The sequence below is a fragment of the Aplysia californica genome, unplaced genomic scaffold (genome assembly GCF_000002075.1).
Source record: "Aplysia californica isolate F4 #8 unplaced genomic scaffold, AplCal3.0 scaffold00007, whole genome shotgun sequence".
Taxonomy (NCBI): domain Eukaryota; kingdom Metazoa; phylum Mollusca; class Gastropoda; order Aplysiida; family Aplysiidae; genus Aplysia; species Aplysia californica.
Window position 1 is genome coordinate 2,182,038 of NW_004797277.1, and position 12,845 is coordinate 2,194,882.

A 12,845-nucleotide genomic window follows, 5' to 3' on the forward strand; every position below is an offset into this window, starting at 1 on the left:
ATAATATATATAAATGTATATTTGACCTATTTATTTTACAAGTGCTGTAAAACTCTTGCTAAAACTTTTAAAAAATTAAAACTTCAGGCTTAGTATAATGGTATCACACTACATACTCCTGATGTCATCTTTTCTCTGCCAATCTCCAGGGCGCATCACCAGAGGATGGGGTTCTCATCAATGGCCTTTACCTCGATGGTGCTCGCTGGGACCCCGTCAGCCACTCTCTTCAGGACTGTGCCACAGACAGCCGATTCTGCAGCGTACCCGAAATACACTTTGAGCCTGTGGAGGTAGGTCTCAGCACAGATTTTGCCGCCAGTAGGTTCTTATCGGAGTGGTTAGTGCGCTCATCTCCGAAGCGGAAAGTTCGGGTTCGAGCCTAAGTTCGGGCATGGATCTTTTTCGCCCCCTCCTCCCCACCCAGCAATAATGACTTCGAGTTGGGGGAAGTAAAGGCAGCCTGGAAAGGAACTAGCCACCCTACCACAATATGCCGACGTCCCAGGAAGTTGTCTCACTAACAATAACAAGGCAATTCCCAATGTCCGGATCGGATGCGGGAACAACTTTACTTCACTTATTGTGAGGATCAGCAGGATGACCCAATACCATGGTGCGTGGGGGACATGAACATGGCATTTACTTTTGCAAAGTCCTGTATGCAGGCTCACTTGCTTTTGTTCTAGTACTTTCTAGGGAGAGTTTGGGGGTTTGGTGGAAGAAAAGATGGATAGACATTTAAATCATCATTGGTTGAAATATTTAATAGGATGAGATTAATCAGATGGAGAAGTAACAAAAGTTCACCATGATGGACTTTTTGTTTCCAAAAGAAGTGCAGTTTTTTCAATAGAATTTTGATTGTGGTGTGAATGAAAGATCCAATATAATCCAGTATTCCCTAAAATTCCAACTTTGTAGGCCTACTCATTTTTTCAGCTTCGTGAGGAGGTTCATTAACTCTCTCCTATAGACTGGCACTAGGAGTAGTAGGAGTTCCTGAACAAAACTGCAATGTTATTATATTATGTTCATTTGTTACGAAGATATATAATATTAGCAGTTAGCAAAAATGAAGGGTTTTTAAACAAAAAATAAACTTGAAAACATAAAGAGGTAGCCTAATATTTTCATAAACTGCCATACTGAAGAAAAATCACTTTGGTAGATGTTCTTTTCAAACGTGTTGTCTAGAAAGGGTGTAATGTTTCATAAAATGTAATAATGTTACCAGGTTACCAAAAAAATAAAAATCTACTGGTACCTCCATAACCCCTAAAGGTAAAACACCATTTTTCAGTTGATGGTATCAATGCAAAACTGGAAGATGTCTCTTAATTTCAATGTTAATTTCATGATTATTTTTCTTCAAACGGATGATTTAGCTTTAGGTGATATGCAATTGTGTTTAGTTAATCCTATTCCCTGCTTGCTTCCTGTGTTACTTTAAGTCTCTAAATAAATAACCATTCGTTGTACTTATTGTTAATAACTTGCGTTACTTTTAACCTTTGAAAGGTTTCTTTTTTATTAGGTGCAAAATTTTTTCAAATTCTACGCATCTGGGAATATGGAATGTTTCATTTGTTGTTTCTTGCATAACAGGGTAAGTGGTGAATCAAGCACATTTTTTTTGTTTCTGCGCAAGTCCAGAAATCTTTGTACCACCAGTAAATCAAGAAGACCACATTTTCCACCCTATGTCATAGTCATAGTGCAAACTGTTGAAAGAATTATTTGTGCCCTCAGAACCGTGACATTGTGTCTGCCTCCACTCGGGAAAGAACCATAGAAGAACTACCCAGCCAGTCTCAGAAACAGACAAAGAATGCACCAAAGCCAGAGAAGGTTTCCTACGAGTGTCCACTATACCGGACGTCAGAAAGAGCAGGAACTCTCTCATCAACAGGTCACTCCACAAACTTTGTCACTTCTGTGAATTTGCCTTCAGAGCAGCCAGAGGACTTCTGGATTCTCAGAGGCGTGGCTATGGTTTGTCAGCTGGATGAGTAGAATACATGTGTGAGGATTGTAAAGCAAAGACTGAGAGAATGATGTATGCATGCATGAAGGATAATTTGATAACAACAGCATGACTTTATCTTAAAAGACTAGGCTTATACTCTTCACTATCACATAGTTCTGTTCAGAGTACATCGAAAGATTGCCTATCTGCATTTCTATGCTACCAAAAGATTGGCCACTGTATTTCACAGAGTAATATTCTGATACATTCATTAATTATTTAATGTCAATTTTCAGTGTGTCATATAACTTTTCAAACCAACTATGATATTTGTCTAGTATCAAAGTTCATACAGTCATGTGTGTACATAACATAGTAATAGTTTCAGCCAGCCCTTGATAAATGAGGGTTTGGTTTCAACCAAATCTATCTTTATACCATCATCACATCTTTTACAATGTGTGAATCATTCCGTGCTAGTTTTTGTCTCATTATGATTGAGCATCAGTGTTAGTCTTTGATTGAGAAATTAGCAGAGAGCAATTTTTTGTTCAGTGTCCATAGTTGCATATTTGCAAGATAATGCATTCCAATTAATTACAAATTGCACCAGATGCTGGTGATTTTTCATTTGACAAACTGAAAATCAAAATATCAACAGCATGGTTGAACGAGGTGTAAAGGTGAACCCATTATCAAATAACCAAATGTTAAGCCTGCTTCTGGTCTGATCAGATGAAAAAGAGCACTATGAAGTACAAGAGAACATTATTATGTGAAGTACATTACATGAAGTATGAGCTCTCACTTAATCTGCACGGCAGGGGTGTGTTGTCAGTTTCACAACTGCAGTATTTTTTGTTGTTGTTGCCATAGAGCAGGTACTTTTTAAAACATAAAAAAGTACATATCATTATGCCTCTAGCAATCAAATTTTGATTTACTTGTGACCATGTTTTTATATTATGTATTTAAAAACCAGTGCTTTTGCCACTCAGAGAATTAGGCATGTCATGTAATACAACTGCAACTTCCATATTATGGTTTTGTGACAATGTTTTATGGGCTCACATTAAACATGATTTATATATATGGCATATCACAGAATGTGAGACTAGACAGTCACAGGAAAAAGTGTTGGTTATGTTACCTTGTGTGATAAATGTTTGAGATTATTTCTCATTATATAATTAATGTAGATCTAATGATTATTCAGCCCTTGCATTGATGTAATCAAAACTATGTCCGTCCGTGGTTAGCAATGTACACATCTTACTTCACACCACAAAAGTATACTGTGATAGATTACAAGATCAATTTTCATCTGCTGCTGTTCACAAGTATTTGTTTATAATATTTCAATTACAATAAATAGTATTATCAACTGCGGAGCATTTGTCAAAACTGGTGTCCAGGGAAAGAGCATCAGAAAAACTAGTTAAACCCTGATGACACAGACTTCACACGACCACAGAATTTCACGTTAAAGGAAGTTGCGATGCATAGAGTACAAAGGTAGAAATAAAATCTGGAGATTTTTAAATCCTTTTGTGGTATCAGGAATTTCATGTTAATTTCAGGAACTGGCTGCCTTATTGTTCTTGCATTTAGCTTAATTTTCTAGCAGTACTGCACCATTTGGCACTATTGGAAAGTGACTGTTCCTGTTAAACTGAAATCTCGCATATTTAAATATTATGTAAAAAGCAAATTTAAAAAAAAAGAAAAGATTGTAAACAATGATCAATGTGATGTTCTAAAGTGGAGCCAAGTGCACTGCAATAAGAAAATAAACCCTTCCCTCTGTTCTGTGCTGTGGAAAGCATAGTAAATATTACTTTTTGTGAATTTTGTAAAATCAGTGTGACTTTGACAAAAGGCTTTTCCACTTGAGAAGTTTAATCACACATAAAGAAAATCAAATACTAACACAACCCTGGACCCACTTTTGACAATGCTCTTGCAATTGCTTCTTATGTTTTGTACCTTGTTGTTCTGTATTGCCATGAGTGTTTTTTTGTATTTTTCATAATTCAAGACTGCTGCTGATACTGATTTGAAACTGCTGCTGATTTATTTACAGTACGGTACCTGTTCTCTACAACAGACATGGCTTGATAAGTCAAATGTTTTCACGAGTAGATTTTCATCGTACTTGTGATACAAATCAACTTTAATAAACCCACTCTTGAAAATGAAAATCTGAGTAGATTTGTTATTGACTTTTTCCACCATTGAGAATGGGATGTTGAGCAGAATATTTTGGTGGTCATAGGTTAGGCGACTCTTCATAATGAAACTGTAAAAATCATTATCATGATTTTGTTGTAACAGTAGGGTCTTTAAAAAAACAGTAAATGGCTAAAGTGCTATAGAAGAGAACATTTGCTAGAAGATCATTGAATAACCTTTATTGCATCATAACAAATATAACTTGGAGGCAGTGCTTACAACAAGTATGTCAGTAACAACACACAGAAACTTCATTTGAACTATTTATGAGTAAAAAACAGATACATTTTTCAACAGAGCTTCAACAGTTGGGTTTAACTATATGTCGGCAAACATTACGTCTAATGATCAGTCAACAATGAACCTTATCACTGAATGACTTTACAAGAAACTTGAATCAGCAATAATTGGATAACAAAATAAAACTAATATACAAATAATGTACATGACATCCATAAAAAAATATTTACACAACACAGTAGTCTCCAGATAAACGTACACCATACAAAGACACGCTCTGCAAAAATTAGTCAAATGCATGCTTTTGTCATATGACAGGTTTTTTACTATAAAATTTAGACATACAAACACATGGTCAGTTCTTCCAAACGCACATTTCACTCAGCAAAACACGACAGGGGAAAAGCTTGACAAAGGGAAATTTACACTACAACCTACACAGCTTGCATGAGACAAGTCTAGAAAACCAGATATTTGGCGAGACTGCCCCTCACGCAGAACAAAGAGAGTGATGAAGAGCGTTACTGTCCAAGGACGCATAGTTCCATGGTTGGGTGAGGTATATATTTGGGGGAATGACTGAAATGTGTTTTGATTGGTCACTTAAAATGCATCTTTGAGAGGTTTCTCACGGGTCTTTTGGTGACTATGTTTAGTGGGGCCTATAAATATGATGCGCAATACACATGTAAGCTGTAGAAGTGTAGATAGGCATATAGGATTTAAGATTGGTCAAGTGATCAACTAGGCACTTGAAGAACTTATAAGGTACTTCTTCAATGAATCGCTACAGAAAAGTCTCTCAGAATTTCTGATGTCATACATGATGCATTTACTGAGTTGCAATAGATGACAGGCAGTCAGGAGTGGTCATTCGGAAAGCCACATGGCTGAGCGCTCTTCCCTACGACTATCACCTACAGTTTCGTCTTATCTGTTTGTGACATATTAGTGTACATCAATAACTGTGTCGGTCTTTCTGCTTTTTTTTTTACCATTTTAAGGCTTAAAATAAGTTAAAAGTCATAACTGGGATTGGGGAAACCTTCATAAAACAGTCACGGTCCGTCACATTATCGGCAAAATTAACCTGACACACCCCCCCCCCATGGTATGTCACTAAAATATGCAGATTCCTGTAAACGTGAGCACCGTGCATTTAATTAGAGACTACTGTACAGCTATACAAACAAAATTTGCATTCTTTACAGAAAAATGTAAACTATATTTCTGTGTATTTCTTCACATGATTTTGCCCAGCTTATCACTTGGAAGGCATTGTGAAATACTTTAATTTCAAAGAAAAATGACTACATCCCACTAGCAGAAATATTGCCAATCTTTTGCGTATAGGACAGCTGGTAGTAATTGTAGAGCCTGCCCGTCCAGTCATGCCAGTACTGTTCACACAGCTTTCTGTCCATCATGTGAACATGGGCGGGGCTTCCATCTGGATAAGCAACGACGATCACACCGTGATTAGCCTGGCCACACTGAGAAAAGATGACAGATTATTATGAGTGGAATGTTTTGCCCAACCCATAAATCATTATTTAAGTCAAACTAGCGCACTGGCAAAGAAATTATCTTTAAAAGGTCTCTTTAGTCTCTCTTCTTACTTTAAGTGTTGTAAGGAAACAGGACTGCCATCCTCACTTAACAGCAGTAAAACAGACCACTCAATGCGCCCCCAGTAGCAATAAAACAGGATCATTACCTGTGCTTCTTGATGCCATTTTTAACAAACTTGTAATTTTTTTGTTTCAAAAGATGTATACACTACCAAATTCGCAAGATTCTCCACCAGTTCGATAGACTAGATAATTCAGATATATACTGTCATAAATGTCATCTAGATAAGGAGAGATGAGATGTAGATCTAGATTCTAGATCAAAAGTAAATAGACATAATGTGGAACCTAGATCAAGGTGGCAATTAGCAGACCAAGACTCCTTAAGTCAAACCAAAATCAGGCACAAAAATGGCAGGTGGGAAGAGGATTTTAGATATAAAATACATCTTGTGACTCTGAAATAAGTAAGTAATAGGCAATGATAGGTACCCGGTACAGAACACATACCATGTAGAAGATACAATCATTAACCTGAGTTTAAATTTGTTCCTGAGAATGGGTTGAACTAATAATCAAAATGAAACATTTTGTATCTAAACACACCTGTGCTTGGGTAATCATCTGCCTGAATAAGACAGCTTAACCTATTCAGCTAGCAGCAGAATAAAAATGGGCATTGGGTTTATCGTATAACTTAAAAGAAATTTTCCTCTTGAATATCGTAATTCTTAAAATTAAAAACAAATTATATTGCGACTGCCATAGTAAGATTCATCATTTATGGCTTTGTCAGTGTCAGTTGAGTGAAGGTTTGATGTGTCTTCGTAGTATATATTCTGAGTCACGAGAGCAGCCAAAAGCACCAAAAGGTTGTCCAGAAACTCAAAGGCCATTTTGTGTTGACTGCAGCTGACAGCTGATTTTTGGCAGCACAGTTCAATCAACTTATCTGTTCATTTAAAATGAAAAATTTATTTGAGTAAACTGACCTTATCAGCTCCATACAGAATAATTTCTGCTCATCAGAATAAGGAAAGAACTATGGAAAAATTCCACATGTATAACATAGTTGTGTGCAAGTGCCTTAGTAGTAGCTACCCTCACAGCAGCTGGTTATGGCCATTATGATACTGAGTTGAGACAACTGAAGAGGACGCTTTTGTTAAGATATTGAATGGGTTTTAAGGACTCAACAAAAAAAAAATTTAATTTAAAAAAACATTTTAGAGCTTGATTCCAAAAATTGCAAGTCTCTGTGTCAGGCCATATTTGAGATATTCAAAACTTTTAATAATTAGGATCGATGCCACCCCAAAAATAAAGTCAAAATCAGTTAAGCTTAAGCATGTGACTTCCACAAAGCGAGGAGCTTGCAACTCACAAATAACACTCCCTGTGAGTCCTCAATCCCTCAAGACAATAACGTTTCACACAGGATATATAGAAGAGCATCCCCCCCCAAAAAGTAATTTTCAAATTTTTAAATGATATTTTCATAATTGATTCTCTTGTACTTGATAAGAAGTCTTCTAAACATAGCTGAGCATGCTCTGTGAACCAAAAAATTGAAAACTTCTTCTACCCTTTCTGAAAGTGGTAAGAATATGACTAAAGAAGAAAAACAAAACATTGAAAAAGTCAGAGCCCTCCTATCCAGTGCAGTATACATAAGTCATAACGTGACAGTTTGATAGCTTGACTGACACAGTGATGGTATGAGAATCCCAAGTAGAACTGCCTGCACATCTTTGACACTTACACACCAACAAGCACATAAACAGAATTAACCCCAAGTGGGAACCCCATTGCAGGCACTGTCTACCACGAGGAGACCGTTGAATATCTTCTCCTTCAATGCCCAAACCTGGCAGTTCTTCGACGCAGGCTCCCACACCCACCTACAGACTTACAAAGCCTGTTCTACTCTGGTTGAGACCAGATGACAAGGACTTGTGGTTACTTGAGGGAGGCATTGCGCTGCCAAGCGCGAAATGCTTGCAGCTAAAGGGATTTGAAAAAAACAACAATAACAACCTGAACATCTTTAACAGATTTACTACCTGGCTGGTGTACTTGGGATCAGCGTTCACAGCTCCTATGTATGCTGCAATCTGCAGAGGATCATCGTAAGTGTTCTTTAGCAGTGGTCGAGGCTGTTTTGACGTCTTCCAGTCAATCACACACAACATATCTCTGGAAAGTACAACACAGTTTTATAAAACTAAAGAATTATGAAAGGAGTACACAAAGGACTCCATTCACAGTAATATTATTTAAAAAACACTGTCTTGGCTAATTATTGAAACTTAAAAAATAAGGCTACTGAGTAAGCCTTTATGTACATATATGATGTGAGCCGGTCTGAGGAAATCAGGAATTTGTAGCTAAACCTCCAACTTAAATATCGGAAAAATTATTTGATGAGTTCAATTCTGGTCTATTTTGAGTTATTACTATTAGGCATACCCTTGGGATTCTCCAACCATTTAAGAATATAATTCAAGAGCTGTATCTTGTAAAGACCATTTTGAAATATTTTTTCTCAACTTATTTTCTGTTTCCATTCAATTTTAAATTAAAAAGAAATAATGGTGTAACTTTGAACACGTTTTTCTCAGTTCTTTCTTTTTCACATTTTTTTAAAAACATAATGCAATATCTTCGCTTCTAGAGAAGATGATTGAGAAATTTTAAGTGCATAATAATCAGGAAGATCTCAGCTTTCAGAAAAGCACAAAAACTTTAAATGGCCCAGAGGCGACAAGTTCTTGACTTCCTCACACCTGCTCACATATCTTATAATAACGTCTTAGTACAGTAGAACATGACCATAGCGTGGGACCATCCCTACAGCGGGACCTTAACAGAATCCCCCATTTTTTTCTCTATGTAAACTCAATTACTTTGGCTCGGGTTTACCAGGGCAAGGAAAGGCCCAAACTCGGATACCGGGGAGGGATCGAGCGAGCTCTAGCTGTGGGGAAGGGGATTGGGGGATGGGGAGCTGTAGGCGGGATCCAAACAGGCAGTCAGCGGGGCGGCATTGTGATTGGCCAGACCAGTGATGAGTGAGCTGGGGCAGGCGGCAGACAGAGATGGTGCGAAGAGGCGCGTTACGAGAGCCACTCCAAAAGTGATGTGCTACAGGCTAGCCTAGACACTCAATAATAGCCCTAGGCATAGGCTAGGACAAAAAGTAAAGGAAGAGGAGAGCGTGCAGTGCGTGATTCCTGATTCATTGATTGCCAACGAAGACAAAAGGAAATGCTTCTCACTCGAATTAAAGGCAGAGATAATCAACGAAACTGACAAGAAAAGGAAGACTAATCTAAAGCGCAAATTTTATTGATAAGGAAGGGAGTTAATCAAGTGGATTTTTAGACATTTTTCGGTCATTCCCCTTGGCATTCCTATAGCGGTAACTCGCCTACTGCAAGATTTTTCATCTAGAACCAAATTTTCGACACTTGTTTTGAAAGGTACTAGGGTGCTACTGAGATATTGGCCAAAAAGTTTGTCTGTTTTTATCAAAACAAAGTTCTTACTAATATCCACCTTCAATTTCAATAGGCTCTCATTATTTTCTTTTTCAACTGATCTGCATCAAATATTCAACATATTGCCTATGAACTGTAAATTAGTAAAAAAAAAAAAACCAACACAATTTTGTACAATAAAGACATATTACACGCGATTGAGACCAAGGGGTCAAAATAAAAGATCTGGCAATATGTAAAGAGTTTCTGAATTGATATGAATAAAGCAATCTCTTCTTTATTTTCTTTTTTCATGGCAAAGCAGAAACAGCAACATTGTCAACAAATATTGAAACCTCCTCCAAGACTGTCTCTTTTCCCTCTCCTCATGAGATTTAATAGATTTTTTAAAATGAAATTGAACTTTCTCTGTGCTTTACCATACAGCTTTCCTTCACTCACCGGTACTGGGCAAGGCAGTCAAACACACCCCTGTACAACAGGTTAGGGTGTAAGATCTCTGCCTCTATATACTTGATGTCACCCAATGCTCCCAGAGCTGTTTGCAAACTCGCCCAGTGGCCCTCATTGTCTGGCATAATCTGCAGTTCTGAGTGAGGTTTGCCTGACAGAAACTCCATTACGTTGGCGTGCAAGTTCACACCTTTTTTAATTGTGGCTGAAAAGCACACACACAAAAAAAAATTTAGCGGGAAATCATAACAACTAAAACAAACAGAAAACTGAATCAATCTAAATGCTAAACAAATTTGATTAAATATGATCATTTTAGAAATTAAATTTGAATATGAAAAACATTTTTTTAAAATTCTGTCATCATAACTCTTAACGTGATGTTGATATATACAATAACATCAGATGAGTGATCAACCATCTTAGCAAAATAACATCATTTATAAACAACATTCATTTTACTACTATTTAACCTGTCACATTGTTTGCCTTAAGCAGTTTGTGATTCCCCTGTCACTTTTGTTCACACCTACAACTATTGAGAAATAAATATATTTATGAGCCGCAAAATTGAAATTAAATCTGTTAAAACTGCTGTAAAAAAATGTCGGAATAAGACTTTCTGCAAAGCAGTTGCAACATTCATGCAAAAGCAGAACAGTTATTGTATATGTAATAATGATATTTTATACACACATCAAATACCTTCTTGATGCTTTTTGAATCCTTCTTCTCCCAGTTCATTGATCATTTTTTCCCGCCATCTGTTCAGGAAGAAACGGTTCATGTCCGGCATTGTCTTGTTAAGAATAGACTTCACAGAAGGCAAAACTCGGAGAGACATTCTCTCCACATCATGTTTGAATTCTTTGCTCTTCGAGTCCCACTTTGTTTCATCATTTGGCACAAGCGGAAACTTGGAGATAATATCGAAAGAAGAAGGAGGCTCGACTGGTTCACTACTTGTCGTGCTCTTATTGACAAAAGAACCTGAGCCAGGCAATGATGAGGATGCAGCTTGCTTGTTCTTACCGATCGTACTACTGTATGAATTTTGATCTCCTTGTGGAATAGGTGGGATCTTTGGAATAAATATTCCATCTTCAGTGAACTCTTCTTGACTTTGCTTTGTAGAAATTTCTTGTTTCTTGACAGAATGAAGACTAGCATTGGTGGTCTCTACTTCAGAAGGTTCATAATTCTTAGAGGATGCTTTATTCTTTCTCTCAGTCTTCTTTCTAGCTGTTCTGGGTGAAAAACTACTAGATCTCACTTCAGGAAGAGATTGGTCTTTGAGCAAATCACCATTATCAAGAATTATATTATCAGGAATTCTTTCAATATCTCTGAAAGACTCTTTCAAAACAACAGCATCTGATGGAAATACTTGGGAAACAAAATGATCATCAGGAATATCTTCGATTATGTCTGCTGATTGCTTCACCTTTTGCTTTCTATTTGTTATTGTTTCACCAGCAGAAACACTGTTCTGACCGAGGCTACTGTTTTTATTTTGTTCTGATACTGCACTCAGGGTTTCCAAATTCTCTTTCACTGATGGATTTACAGATTTCAGTTTTTTCAACTTTCCTGTTTTGGTAGGTTTCCTTGTAGATCCAAATAGCTGCTGTGTCTGCTTTTTCCAAGCAATGAGCTCATTCAAGTTGTATGTGTACTTTTTGCTGAGAAATCTGGAAGATAAGACTGAAAGACTGGGCTGTTGGTGGCCACCATGAAGCTGAAGAGGGGGATGTAGACGTAACAGCCTTCGAAAAGCCATTGGCACGTTTATCAACCTGCAATAAAAAAAAATATATTTAAAAAAACATATTCTTTCAGTATTTTCAACAAAACAGAACAACAATGTTTTATCATTTCAAATCATAGGCATGCATGTGTAGGCCCTATTGATTTTTCTTTTGATATTCAAATGTGTGTCCAGCTGGGAATATAATCAATGGCATTGGCATGTCTTTGAAAGTTCTATGCACTATTCTCTCAAGAGCATTGCAATGGCATTGCTGTGTTTGTGGAAAACATGTTTTCCTTTTTCCTTTGTCCACCTACAGCTTAATAAAATTTTGTAATCAGAGGAGTGTGACAAAAATGTATAAGTAAAAACAGTATGTCACTACTTTATTATAATATCAAAACATTGTAACTCCGTAGCCTTAGAGAAGGGTATGGTTCAAAACTGAAGAGTAGGCTTCGGCTGCCACCTGAGCAAATTTCAAAGTAAATGAATTCCTACAAAACTGAAAATGTTTAATGTGTCCCTCATGCTCATATATATGCCCTTTTATGCAATTGCACGCACCAAAACAAAACAAAAACAAAAAACAAGAGAAGGGTATGAGTATGAGGCTACTGCACATATCTAGTTTAAAGGCAAAACATTTGTCTTAAACTTCAAGCAGTAGAAGACTTCAGGGTAACATTTTTCAAGAGTGTGCTAGTGCTATATTTGCATATTTGTTGAATGGCTTTAAGTAGGCCTATTTCGTTTAATTTTAGGTTCTTCTTTATCTTTGTAAGATATCCCTCGACCTACGGATCCCTCGAACTACCGAGGCCAGTCCAGACAAAATCGAGTCCGTGTTATACTGTAGGCCTCCATTGCATTGTTTTTGTCTTGATAGGTAGGCCTCCTATACTAGACCTAACCTAGCATCTACTATAGAAGATTCTAGATCTAGATAACATGAATTAATATGATTTATGATAGATAGTGCATAGCATCTAAATTTCTAGATCTAGATCTACATCTAGGCCTAGACCATAGTGGCGTCGGTGGCCTAGTGGTTAGGCTCTCGGACTCGCAACCGTAAGGTCGTGGGTTCGAATCCCGTCAGGGGCCCGACGTTGTGTCCTTGGGAAAGG

The 12,845-nt window shown here is 37.2% G+C and overlaps 2 protein-coding genes across 2 annotated transcripts in view; one reads left to right on the top strand and one right to left on the bottom strand.

Moving 5' to 3' along the window:
• LOC101854913 (dynein heavy chain 6, axonemal) overlaps window positions 1–4,170 on the top strand; it is a gene marked incomplete in the record, with an annotated part of 110,656 nt that extends 106,486 nt beyond the window's left edge. The window contains 2 exon segments of the mRNA XM_035969378.1: window positions 150–293; window positions 1,753–4,170. Of these exon segments, the coding sequence (XP_035825271.1) occupies window positions 150–293; window positions 1,753–2,016 (408 nt within the window).
• Window positions 4,171–4,358: 188 nt separating this feature from the next.
• LOC101845893 (mitochondrial genome maintenance exonuclease 1) overlaps window positions 4,359–12,845 on the bottom strand; it is a 10,422-nt gene continuing 1,935 nt past the window's right edge. Inside the window, exons 2-5 of the mRNA XM_005089588.3 lie at window positions 10,671–11,761; window positions 9,954–10,170; window positions 8,076–8,208; window positions 4,359–5,934 (exon numbers count right to left, since the gene is read on the bottom strand). Coding sequence (XP_005089645.1) covers window positions 5,752–5,934; window positions 8,076–8,208; window positions 9,954–10,170; window positions 10,671–11,745 — 1,608 coding nt within the window. The 5' untranslated portion in view covers window positions 11,746–11,761 and the 3' untranslated portion in view covers window positions 4,359–5,751. The remainder of the gene's footprint in view (window positions 5,935–8,075; window positions 8,209–9,953; window positions 10,171–10,670; window positions 11,762–12,845) is intronic.